The 13,444-nt window shown below is 41.7% G+C and overlaps 1 protein-coding gene across 1 annotated transcript in view; it reads right to left on the bottom strand.

Annotated features, from left to right (window-relative positions):
* Positions 1–13,444, bottom strand: part of LOC110336980 (guanine nucleotide-binding protein G(q) subunit alpha) — a 241,821-nt gene that overhangs the window by 34,685 nt on the left and 193,692 nt on the right. Inside the window, exon 5 of the mRNA XM_021219756.2 lies at positions 10,836–10,965. Coding sequence (XP_021075415.1) covers positions 10,836–10,965 — 130 coding nt within the window. The remainder of the gene's footprint in view (positions 1–10,835; positions 10,966–13,444) is intronic.

Below are 13,444 nucleotides of genomic sequence, written 5' to 3'. Positions count from 1 at the left end.
GCAGAAGATGGCCTAATCAGCCATCATTGGGAAGAGAGGCCCCTTGGTCTTGTAAACTTTATATGACCCAGCACAGGGGAAGGCCTGGGCCAAGTAGTGGGAGTGAGTAGGTAGGGGAGCAGGGGCAGGGGTGGTGGTGGTGGTGGTGGTATAGGGAACTTTCAGGATAACAATTGAAATGTAAATAAAGAAAAAAAGAAAAAGATGAAGCAACCATTTACTAAATGAAACAAAACCCAAAGGTCAAAGGACCAGCTCATTCCCTCTTCACATAAAAATCTTTTTAGTGTGACTGAGTCTATTAAGTCTATTAACTACTGCCCTGAAGAAACAGTGACTTAAACATTGATACTATGCTTGAAATGAGAAATACTTGTAAATTAAACATGTTAAAGATTAATAACTGGAACTCATGGAAACTTTCTACAACTCAACAAAAATGAAAAAAAAAAAAAAAAAACAAAACAAACGCTACCTGATTAAAAATATGCAAAGGACTTGCATAAGCGTTTCACAAATGATTAATAAGCACATGAAAAAAAATGCTCAACATAACCAATCAGGGGAACCCAAGAGAAAAATCACAAGTGATACACTTCCATTAATGATGGCTTTTGTAATAAACAAACAAACAAACAAACAAAAATAGTAACTTGTACCTGTTGGCAAGGATGTAGAGGAGGAGGAAGACTCATGCTGGTGAGAACATAAAAATGATATGGTTGCTATGGAGACATTATAGTAGCTTCTTAAGAAATTAAAAAAGCTGCAAGTACTATACAATCCAGTAGTTCTATTTCTGGGCACATATTTAAAGGAACTTAAGAGCAGGGACTCACAAGAGTTGGCCTGCGCTCACAGGAGGCAGCTGAAGAAGGGAACCATGGCAGCAGCTTCTGAAGGATGAGTAAAGCTGATGCATTCCCACACGGAGAGGAGTGAGACATGCGTGTAGCCAAGGATGTACACACCGTACACCCCGAGTCATGAACAAACTGTGAAGTAAAATGAGCCAGCCAGAAGAACAACATTGCATGCTTCCATTTATCAGAGAAACACAGGACAGTTACATACATAGATACAAAGGAAGGGGGAATTTATTGTGAATACATGTGGAGATTTGGTTTGGGAAGATGAAGAAGTTCTAGACATGGTGGGAACAGCCATACAGCAATGTGAATGTTCATAGTACTTCTGAGCTGTCCTGCAGTGGATAGCCCTAGGGCTAATTATATTTGATGCTAATTCCATTCTCCAGTTAGTGGTTGTGAAAAAGGAATGAGTCAGCACTCAGGTGATTTCCTGTAAACCCGTTTCCCACCTTAATTTATAAAATAAAGAAGCGCTGATGATTGGGCAGATAAAAGGGAAGGTGGAGTGGAGGCTGAGAGAGGGAGAGGATGCAGAGGAAGAGGAAGAAGAAGAAAAGTGAAGCAGAGAAACTGCAAGTTCTAAGGGGTCTCATAGATGGAGAAGATGGTGGTATAGCAGCAGATCTGCCCAATCTAGGTGCACAGCATGTAATCACATGAACTGTGTCATGTTTTCATTGCCGGGGCATATTTGGGAGATTTACTGCAACGATATCCACTACTTCAAAGTGGACAAAAGAGTAAATCATACTTGTGTGAACTTTAAAATAATTATCAGTGTAAAGTTTGAAATAAAACCTATTTTCTAAATTTGTGTATGTGTTCCTGTGAGGTATGTGCACACGTGTATAGAGGCCAGAGGCTGATGTTGGGTGTCTTCTATGTAAAGCTGCTGTTGAGAAATAAAATATGAAGAAGAAAACAAACACACATTTATAGCTCTTTCATGTAACTCTTCCCTGCTCTTTCTCAGTGTTTTCTAGCTCACGTGTAACAGTAGTTTATAAGACCCACAACTCAAAGAGTAGATTGCTATTGGTAACTACTGAGATGCCCTCAAAGGGGAAAAGCCTATTTGTAAGCAGCCTGGAGAAAGTAAGTAACACTGTGCTCCCTTGTGGTTTTCAGCTAATAATGGACATGGGATGGTGTCTTGGTTAGGGTTTTACTGCTGTGAACAGACACCATGACCAATGCAAGACTTATAAAGGACATTTAATTGGGGCTGGCTTACAGGTTCAGAGGTTCAGTCCATTATCATCAAGGTGGGAGCATGGCAGTGTCTAGGTAGACATGGTGCAGGCTGAACTTAGAGTTCTATATCTTCATCTGAAGGCTGCTACAATATACTGGCTTCTAGGCAGCTAGAAATAGGGTCTTAAAACCCATGCCCACAGTGATACACCTACTCCAACAGGGCCACACCTCTCAACAGTGCCACTCCCTGGGCCAAGCATATACAAACTATCACAGTGGGGGTGGGGGGGGGCAGTCTGCTTTCCTTTGAGTCTGACCCAGATGAGAGAAATGTGCTTATCTTATGCAAATACCAAGCGTGGTGGGCCACAGGTATGAATTCCAAGGTGTTCAGATGCTGGTGGGATTATAAATTGCTCTATAGTTACTAACAGCAGCCCAAATATGTCTACAAAGAAACATCTGGAGATGTCATACACAGGGGAACAGGATATAGTCAGAGGAATTACTGCTCCAGTAAGTGCACTCTGCTCTTGTGTAGAATAAGTTACTCCTGATGCCCCTCTGAGGGTCTACAAAAGGCATGGCTCATCAACCAAGAGTGACATAGCTACTATGCTATGGGAGGTCCTTCCCTGAGCCTTTCTTTCCCAAATGCTCCCTGTTCTCCTGAATCTTATATAAAGTTAAATACTCAAAATTTATTTTTCGGATTTCTCCATGAGGCCTGTAGTACAGCCTGGTAAAATGGAATGAGAATACTGACATCTCAAGAGATGCATTTTCCTGTTTTTACACACACACACACACACACACACACACACACACCAAGACAACAAAGTTGCCTAGAAGTGAAGGAACAATTTCTATGTCAAAGTGGTCTGCTTTCATAGGATTTTATTTCTATTTTAGCCTAGCCTAACACTTAATCAAGACTGTTAGAGCTTGCAGTCATGCAGCCCACCTCCTACCATCTGTCCCCAATGCATGGGCCTTGGAGAGAATTCCTGCATGTGGGAAGTCACTGAATGTTAATGCTCTGAAGCTGCAGCTTCTATGTCTGGGCTCTGGATAAACAGCAACACTGTGAATGGTGCTAGATTTTTATCTTTCTGGATCTGGAATTATCATCATCACATTATAATAATCACTTATGTAACACCAACAACACGCCACTGACTGTCCTATTTCATGTGTTTAGTTAGAGAGAACCTTTACTGTAACCCAAACACAGCCGAGTAAACTGAGGCCCTAGAGTCTCCAACACTGATGGTAGCCGATCTGGGATTGGGATATATGTAATAATAACTAGGTCCTACAACTGCTCCTTTGGAATTCGAGGCACTTGTGCATTGTTAACAGGAAATGAACACTGAATGACTCAAAAAAGCCCTATGGTCTTCAAGCCTTAAGCTCCTTTACTGTGATGCGGCACCACGTCAGGAGATCCATATGGATCATGTAGGTCATGTTCCCTAGACCATGGCAGATGCTCTACAAACAGGAAGCTCCAGAGCCTTCTTATGCCCTATTCAACTCAATGCCAGAAACGTCTTCCTCTCGGCCTACCAAGCAGCAACAGATTGTGGGACCAACACTGGGCTTGGGACCTGCAGCCACCTCCTACCACTTGCTGCTCCGTACCTCCAGTTTCTTTGTAACAGAGCCACCAGTTAAAGCCAATGGCCCTTACAGCAGCAGAACAGTTTCTGTGAGGCATATCTTTATTCTGAGCGTTTTTTCTGAAGAAGCCTACCTATAGATGTTCTCCAGGCCCTACTTCAATTCTGTTTTAAACACTTTGAGCAGCCCTAAGCCAAATGGTCATCTTGATGACCTCTTGGTCATCTTGAGGCCTGTATCTTTAGTGAGCTGTGGGTCTTAGACAACTTATGGCAACTGCAATGGAAACATCAGCCACCAGAGCCTCGTTCCTGCCAGTGATGTGTGCCCAGGACCTATGCTGGGTGGGAGTGGAATGCATGGCATGGTTCACTCATTATGTGCCCAACATCAGCAGCGTCTGTGGAAGGACAGGTAAAGATGCGACTTTCCACTGCAAGCTGCCCCAAACAAAATCCCAAGCAAAACTCAGACCAGGGATCAGTCAAGCACAGACACCAGAAGCTTGTCCTGGGTCCACAATAAGCCTTGAGCACAGAAGCTCCTCCCTCAGCAGTGCTGCATTTCCTCTTCTCCCTCTGGAATCAGCTCTACTTAGGTGTGACCTGGCTTCTGAAATTTCAAAGCATGTATGTTTTAGCCAGAGGCTCTAAACATCTCTTGGTCTGACAATAGTCTGGCTATTTTCCTGAAAAATGAGTTAAAACTGAACAAAGGTTATCTGTGTTTTGTGTCTATGTAAAATGACTCTTATTGAGCACTGGCAATTTAATCATAAAACAGGCCATTTCAAATCTAGTCCTTCATACCTTACAAGTTGTGGCATCCCAGCTCAATGGGCAACTCTATGTGAGGCAGAGGAAGCACAGATGGGAATCATGCTGGAAGCATTTGGATTCTATGCTGCCTTTTGTCAGCAAGTATTTAAAGATGTGGAGGCAGAGAAGAGATGGGGGCAATGGGGTTTATATTAAGCTACCAGTCAGGACGGCCATGGCTCAATGACAATATCTGAATGACTTTACTGGGCAAACCAATCCAGTAACATGGGGCAAACAAGGCACAGCTCAGTTGTAAATTATGTGTACTAACACAGTGTACATTAATCAGGAGGAACACAGTTAATGCAATTTTAAAGAGAAAGGAAAATACAGAAGCATCACATGTTCCTGTCTAAAGGAAATTCAGGGACAAAATGAAGCTGAGCTGCATGGCTCTACCTAGCATGGCTGTCCTCTGAGAGGCTCTACCAGACAGATGCAGATACTTACAGCCAAGCATTGAACTGAGGTCAGGAGCCCTATGGAAGAGTTAGGGGAAGGACTGAAGGAGCTGAAGGGGATTGCAACCCCATAGGAAGAACAACAGTATCAAGTAACTGGACCCCCTCAGAGCACCCAGAGGCTAAGCCATGAACCAAAGAGCATACATGGGCTGGTCAGTGGCCCCTGGCACATATGTAGCAGAGGACTGCCTTGTCTGGCCACAATGGGAAAGGATGCACTTCATCCTGTAGAAACTTGATGTTGCAGGGAAGGGAGATGCTAGTGGGGTGAAGTGGGAGTGGTTGGGTGGTTTGGGGGAGGGAGAGCACTCTCTCAGAAGCAAAGGTGAGGGGGAAGGGGACTATGAAGGGGGGCAACATTTTAAATAAGTAAATAATAAAAAATTATGGGAAAACCAAACAACAACAAAAGCCTAAGCTCAGCAGAGAAAGAATTATGTACTGTAACTGCAGCAGGCTGCATACTCCCTTCCTCCCATTGCCGAACTGAAAATGAGAACAAAGAACAGTCTGAGCAACAAGAAAACTACCTTCCCCTTGACCTTCATGTGGACACACAGACACACACACACACCCCAACTTTAGAATGGAACTTGCATGGTGGCATATGCCTACACTCTTGGCCTTTGGGAGGTGGAAGCAGAATTGGAAACTGAGTCAAGTACATCCTTGGCTACACACAGATTTGGGGTTAGCCTAGGCTGCATGAAACCCTGTTTTAACTAACCAATAACCAACCAACCAACCAACCAACCAACCAACACACCCACCCACCCCAGCATAGACACAATAGTCCCATAAGACAGTAATTCTTCTGAGTATAATACTCTTTGGTACTTGCTGCTTGGTTGCATTTACATCTATTCTATTTCTCTATCTTAAAGATGGTGTTCATGATTCAACACTTAGAACCTACAACCCAAAAAGGGTTTCCAACTCACTCAATGTGTTAAGACAAAACATTTACAGTCTGTGATGGTTTGAATAAGAATGACATCCCCACCCCAGCCCCTAGGCTCATATATTTGAATGCTTAATCACCAAGGAGTGCTCAGAAAGATTATGAGATGTGGCCTTGTTTGAGGAAGTGTCACTGGGGATGGGCTTTGAGGTTTCAAAAGACAAAACTAGGTCGTGTGTGTGTGTGTGTGTGTGTGTGTGTGTGTGTGTGTGTCTGTCTGTCTGTCTGTCTGTCTCTGCTTGCAGTTCAGGATGTAGCTCTCATCTACTTCTCTAGCACCAGGTCTGCCTGCCTACCACCATACTCTCTGCCATGATGTTTATGGACTAAGTGTCTGAAACTGTAGACAAGCCTTAAATTAAATGTTTTCTTTTATAAGAGTTGCCTTGGTCATGGTGTCTCTTTGCAACAACAGAACAGTGACTAAGACATAGGCTATTGTTCTTTTTTAGGTTTACTATCCGTTGCATCATCTAGTCTCTAAAGAATATGTTTTGTCTCTGGCTACTTGGGTCAGTGTTCGTTTTCACAAAGCTAAGTGAACTAAGCATAAGATCTGATTAAGAACCAATAAAAAGGTTAAAAACTATCCAGTGTGTGATCAGAACCCAGCCAAGAAAATTCCCAAAAACCTACTCAGATTTTTCAGAGCAGGGAAAAAAATTATAACGTTTAGACTTTGGTTTCAATCTCTCTCTTTTTCCTTCTCTCTCTCTCTCTCTCTCTCTCTCTCTCTCTCTCTCTCTCTCTCTCNCNCNCACACACACACACACACACACACACACACACACACACACAAAAGCAGTATTGAAGTATATCCAACCAAAGACATAGACTAGATCCAATTAACACAGAGACATTCTGAACTGTTGGGGAACTGTCCCGTATTTGCTCAGTACTGACTGTAAATGTGATAAGGACTCAGAGGTCCAGGGGAGGTATTTCAACACCATGAAAGGAGAATTCTTACTCTGTCTCCATCCTCTCAGCAGTGACAGCCCGGCTGCTCTTTCTTTGGGTTGCAAACCCAGAAACAGTGACTTGGCCAGGGCTATAGTCCCTGTCATAATGCACAGGAAACAGCTTGGCAGGTTTTAAAGAGGTATAAATGCAATTGTATTAAAAATGTCTACTCTGTCTTTTAATGTATCAACTCCAGATTTAGCTTGAAGGACAGGTGTCTATGAGAACTCATTCTGGGAAATCCATCTTGATATTAGGAAGGCCTGGGTTAGGTGTGGGACAAGTACCTTGATACAAGCAGCAAAGCAAAGCAAAACAAACCCAATACAGAAAAAACTGTAAGTCACCATGACCAAGCCAAAAGGACTCATCAGTTAGATATGCACATTAGCAAGAATCCTGGAGAAGGCGCCATGTCAGTCACAGACAGGAAAGCTAGTTTAAACACAAAGACTGAAAGCTTAGTTTGAACACACAGTGATGCATGCTGGCTATCTTTTTGTTCTGGGCTTTCAGAGGCTCTGAAATGATGTGTCCATGAAAGGATTACAGCCGAATAGTTGGCTGCTTGCTGGTATGTTAACACAGGGAAATACGAGAGGAAGAGAAGTCAGAATGCAGTGCAGTGCTACAACCTTGCTTTGTCTAGTCCACTGGTTCATGCTTATTTCCTTATTTGGAGACAAAGGAGAAAGATATTCATTCCCCCAAACAATAGGAAGGCTGAGACTGCACACTCAAAAGTAGATCTGTGCAAAACTGCAGAGAGTAATACTCAATGTTTATAAATAACTAAAATACAAGTAAAAGGAAATAATCTGGAACATTCTCCCTGTGTATCCGTGCATCTGTGTTGGCCTAGTAGATCTGCCTTTATCCACCTGAGCTGATGTCTTCATGTACTTTACCACACAAATCAGACCCCCAGCCTCTACAGTATGTCTTAGCTACGTTGTTTGTGGTCTAGAGTGCATTTTCCACAGTTCTGCAGGACAGAAAGGCGATCAGTATTCACTTTCAGGTTTTTCTCACAAATATATACCAAGGTAGGCGCAGTCAAGTCTGCTTTGACTTAAAGTTGTGAGCAGCACACTTTCAGACCAAGAACAAACTGTCAGGAATTTATTCTTGTTCTGTCCCACCCAAACCAGAAGTTTTGGAAACTAGAATTCTGTAGTTATGAATTACTTTAGTGGTTTAAGAAATTGGAAGTAATGGCATCTGCATGTTTTACAACAACTGAAAATAAAAGAGACCATTCCAATATGAACATGTGCTTCTGAGAGTGTGCCCTGCTCAGGGCTGGCTGCTGGCTATGGGCAGTACTTTCCTGTTGTGCTTAAGGATCAGCTCCAGTGCTTGGTGAAGCTCAGGCTTGATGAAGGCAGGCCTTAGAAAAAGCTCCAAAGTGGGTATGACCTACCTCACAGAATTAAGAGACCTAATGGTGAAACTGACAATATGTCCAGGTTACACAGTTCTGGGTATCTGAGAAAATGCCTTCATCAGATTGGCCTGTGGGCATTTTTTTGATTAAAGATTGATGTGTAGAAATGGCCCAGCCCCATTCTGGGTGATACCACCCCTGGGCAGGTGGTCCCCAGTGGCATAAGCAAGCATGCTGAGCAAGCCAAGGAGAAGAAGTCACTAAGCAGCACATCGCCGTCTCTTGTTTCAGCTTTTGCCTCTATGCTCCTGCCTCCATGCTCCTGCTCCAACTGCCTTTCATGATCGACTATAAACTGTAACATAAAATAAACCCTTTCCTCCTCAAGGTGCCGGTGGTCATGGTGTTTGTCATAGCAATAGAAAGCAAATGGATACAGCTTTATCATTTTAATCTGTGACACAGTATATCATCTTATCATGAACCAAATGAACTGGGCCATGTCATTACAAAAAAATACCTACCTACATATTGAACGACAATTTACTGGTACAAATTTGAAGATGTCTGGTAAGAAATATGACTGAACTAATATACTTTTATACCAACAAACCACAACTATATGTCTACTGTAAGATCAGGTGAAATCTATGACCACGTAAACAAAAAACCTGACTATTGTGCTAGATTTAGCTGACAGGTTATTTAGAGAATTGACTTCTTTGATATTTAGATAATTTCAAAGTGGTAAACTCCTTGCCATTAAGTCACAATATGCAGATCTTCATAGACACAGCCTATTTACTGAGTATAAAATGTATACTGGTAGACACTGATCTTACCCTTGCTAGTATGAAAGAATAACAATGAAATGATGTGTGTTTCTTCTATCTTCTGTGTAGATAACACACGTGGATTTTATTTTAGTGGATAGCACACTGAATATAAGAACTAAGATCTACGCAGTAAGTCTTACTGTCTTCGGTCCATGTGCCCCATTCTGACAAAAAAGTAGGTGTATTTTGTAAGCTTCTTGATGTGACTTTTTTCCGGATTTGTGTTTGTTTTGTCATCCAGCCCCCATACCACAGTAGTGAAACAATTGGCTCTTTACAATGTCTGAAGTGTGCAATAGAGTAAAAATACAGTCTCCAAGAATTATGGAACAAGTAGGCACAAGAATAGATTAAAAAACAGAAATAGAGAGATATAACAGTAAAAATCCAAAGGCATCTGCCCAGCTCACATTTTGATAGCTGATAGTTATACATTTTACTATGCTTGTAGGCACTTTGCATCTCAGCTCAGGGGCCAATGGCTGGTTAATAGGCCTCAGCTTATTGAATGAACCTCTGCATACTGGGTATAAACTGTAATGAGACTAGTAAGACCAGAAAAACAAAAACAAAAACAAAAACAGAAACAACAAAACAACAGCACTATCTTTAAAAGACCAAGAAGGCAGGAATTCTTATATACTTTAAAGACAGTAGATTCTGACACGGCAGATATTAGTCAACCAATTGCTGGGGTTTTTTAGTTCCTTCCCTTTGTTTCCATCTTTATTTAGTAGTCATTAGTCTATCCATCTACAAGCTCTGATGTGATTACTGATCACACCTCCATTCACACACACATCCTCTGAACTTTAGCTAGAAGGTTGGTTCCTATACCTCTTATTATCTTCCAGAGTCAACTGATTCATAAACCTCTATTACCCTCAAAATCCATATTTGCACCTGTTAACTTTCCCTGAACAGAGACGAGTCATGCACGACACCGAACCAGCTTTCCAGACAGAATTATGAAGAACAGTTCCCAAGTAACTCCCTGCTCAGTTAGTAGACTACTTACTAGCAGCAGATAGGCCAAATCACCAAGACACTACAAGGTTCCATAATGAACTGATTTTGAAGCCAGCTACAAAGTTATTCACGTCTGCCAAGTAAACTTCTGCTTACCCACCCATCATGCAAACATTGTTTTAAACAAAAGGAAAGCAAAACAAAACAGGGTGACTCACTTAAAACTCCCAGGTCCTATCCTGCAAGGAAGGCTAGGAGACAATCTTATGATTAGCTTAGAGATTTCCATATTTTCATTTTCAGAACCTCTGCATAGTGTGGAAGTATCAAACAAGCTCTGCTTAGATCCAAGCATGCAGACCTGAAGGAAAAGCCTGCCATTCTGAGAGTACTGTGGGTTGGTTTTACAGGGTTATTCCTGATTATTTAAAATCATCCACATTGGTACACTAGCTCAGTGGGGAGAAGTGCTTGGAGCCTCGCCTGAGAACCTGAGTTCCATCCCACAGCCCTCTGCCACAGGCTGCCCTGTGATATCCACGTGTGCACTGTTGTATGTATGTACACACACCAAATAAATACATTACTAGAAGAACTAAAGACACGAACTGAAAAAAATCCTGAAATAGTGGTAAAGAAAGTAATGGCTTCACTTCCCCTCTTTCCCCACACCCCACATCTCGTCATTTATTTCTATCCAGTGATAAAATGATCAATCACCATCTATCCAAAGAGTACCTACCTCATTGTCTGACTCCACAAGAACTTGATCATATTCGCTAAGCGCTACTAGAAACATGATGGAGGTGACATTTTCAAAGCAGTGTATCCATTTTCTTCTCTCTGACCTTTGGCCTCCTACATCGACCATTCTGCAAGGTTAACAATATTTATATTAATAACCTAAAGAAAAATCAAGAATATAAATATAAATACTACTTACAAACTAGGGAAAACTCACTACTTTAAAGACAATGGCATCTAACTCAATTAATTAATATTGACTATATATTAATTATCTGTTACTTGACAGAAATAAGGCACGGTAGACACAGAAATTGCTGTGGTTACCCGGATGTTACATAGATATGTATGAAGATTGTTAACTATGTAATAATATTTTACTAAATTATACACAACAAAGGCAAACACTGTTTTTTTATGTTCAGTCCAAATAACAAAAAATAAACTTCCCTTTCCTTTCCTAGGTGTCAGAGTGAAGGCCTTCACATGCTACTGGAAGAAGCCAGGCATGACCATGGATACATTTAAAGGATACAAGATGCCATACATTTCCATACACAGAGGGTACTAAATGTAAACATGAACCTGCTTATGCTTCCACCCATAGGATAAGAATTTGGGGCTTTTTCTTCTTTCAATATTGGCAATAATTTGACATGTCCAGTGGTATCAGGCAGCAATGGAACAATTAGCCTAGTGCCCAAACGAACTTGCCACCTTGCTGGAAATTAAGTGTGGTGTATAACATCAAAATGTTCTACAGTGCCACACAGGGGCAACATCTGAACCATTTCCCTGGTCTGCTTTTAATGCATCCACACTGTACCTGGGTGTCCTCAGATACAAGCATTGACACCAAGAATGACATGGAGATATGTGTGTGTGTGTGTGTGTGTGTGTGTGTGTGTGTGTGTGCGCGCGCGCGCACGCCTGACACTAAATCAGCTTGTCCAAATTGCTGAACCCAAATCTTGACAAATGTATCCAACATTCAGAGGAAAGGAGTCTCAGAAAATAAGAAGGTTAGCATGCAAGTGAGAAAGCAGTGCTCCTCACCAATCCACAGAGCAGCATGCCTGCTCGGGATGTTTTCCTGACTCTCCAGATTAAGTCTACAGAGGAACTCCAAGACCTTCTGCTTTCCCATTTTGCACACTTCTCTGTGTGCACTCCTGGGTGTGCGTGTCTGTGTAGAGGACAGAGGATGACTATCGGGAGTCTTCTTCTTGTCCTCCTCACCTTTTTTTAAGATAGGACCTCTCACTGAACCTGGAGTTCATCAGCTGGCTTCCCTAGAAGTCCAATGAGCCCAGGGACCTTTCTGATTGGCACCTTCTACTTCCAGACCTTGGCTTACAGGATAGGACACCACATCTGGATATTTATGTGGATCATGGGATCCACAAGGAAAGCACTTTATTGACTAAGGCATTTCTCCAGACCCCAAGTCAAGGATCATTCTCAACACCATTTCTAAAAGGCTGTAAAGGTACAGAAGTGAGACCCAAGGGGCCAACCAGTGGGTCCAAGAGATCTGTGAGTGCTGGGCATCAAAGGTGAAGCTTTGAGGTATTAAAGATATAAAGATGCTAGATCCGCCCCAGCACCACTGAGTGGAAAGGGGCTACTCATTTTACAAGGAAGTTCTATTCGAGGAAGTCTGCTTCAGGGACTCAGTGCTATGCATCTGAGGAGGACCAGAAACTAGACAATAAAGTCATGACTTTCATTGTAGTGCCAAAAAGTATGCTTCAACACTAGTGTGTTGAGCAACAACAAAATGTGTCAAGAGTAAAATGAAATACTCATCAGTGTTTGAAACTGCAAATCAACCAAGATGTGAAAATCTGCAAGGACTGTATGTGTTCTTGAAAATTTTCTGTAATATGGTAGTAAAAGTAAGTTAATCTGGGTACCAAGATACTATAAGCTCAAAATATGTAACTCAGAATGCTGGCCTCGGGAACCTTGGGGTCATCTTAATAGACCCATTACAGATTTAAAAACCAGAGGCTTATGAATATTTCTAAAGTGTGACCTACTTCACAGCCCTGTGCTTTTGAGCATTATGTGGGGGTAAGATCACACCACAGGTGCAAAGAATGAATAGAGTTGAAAAGAAAAGAAAAGAAAAGAAAAGAAAAGAAAAGAAAAGAAAAGAAAAGAAAAGAAAAGAAAAAAGAAAAGAAAAGAAAAAAGGTTTTTTGGCAGAAAATGAGCCCTATGGCAGAGGCATGAGGCAGGGGGGCCACACAACCTCAAGCACAGGCCCACCCTCAGTGAGGAGGCTCTCGAGAGTCAATTCAACATTCAATTCAAAGACATAAGATTTGTGGGTCCTTTCCTCAAAGCGCCAAGTGGTTTGTACCCTGACTAAAAGTATAATTAAGTGACTCTGAAATAGCAAAGTGAAAATGTACTGTTGTTTTTCTCCTCTTAAAAAGTGTTTCAGCTGAAGAATCCATACAAACGGCAGCAGTGAGCAGGGGAATAAAATACATTTCCATTCTGTTTTACCATATCAATTTATATTAAGTTAATTACCCTCCTTTTAAAACCATGAATTTTGAAAACTCTTAAGCATTTTGTTGTGTTAAAAAAACAAAA

The sequence above is a fragment of the Mus pahari genome, chromosome 1, assembly GCF_900095145.1.
Source record: "Mus pahari chromosome 1, PAHARI_EIJ_v1.1, whole genome shotgun sequence".
NCBI lineage: Eukaryota > Metazoa > Chordata > Mammalia > Rodentia > Muridae > Mus > Mus pahari.
This window is presented reverse-complemented; position numbering and strand designations above follow the sequence as displayed.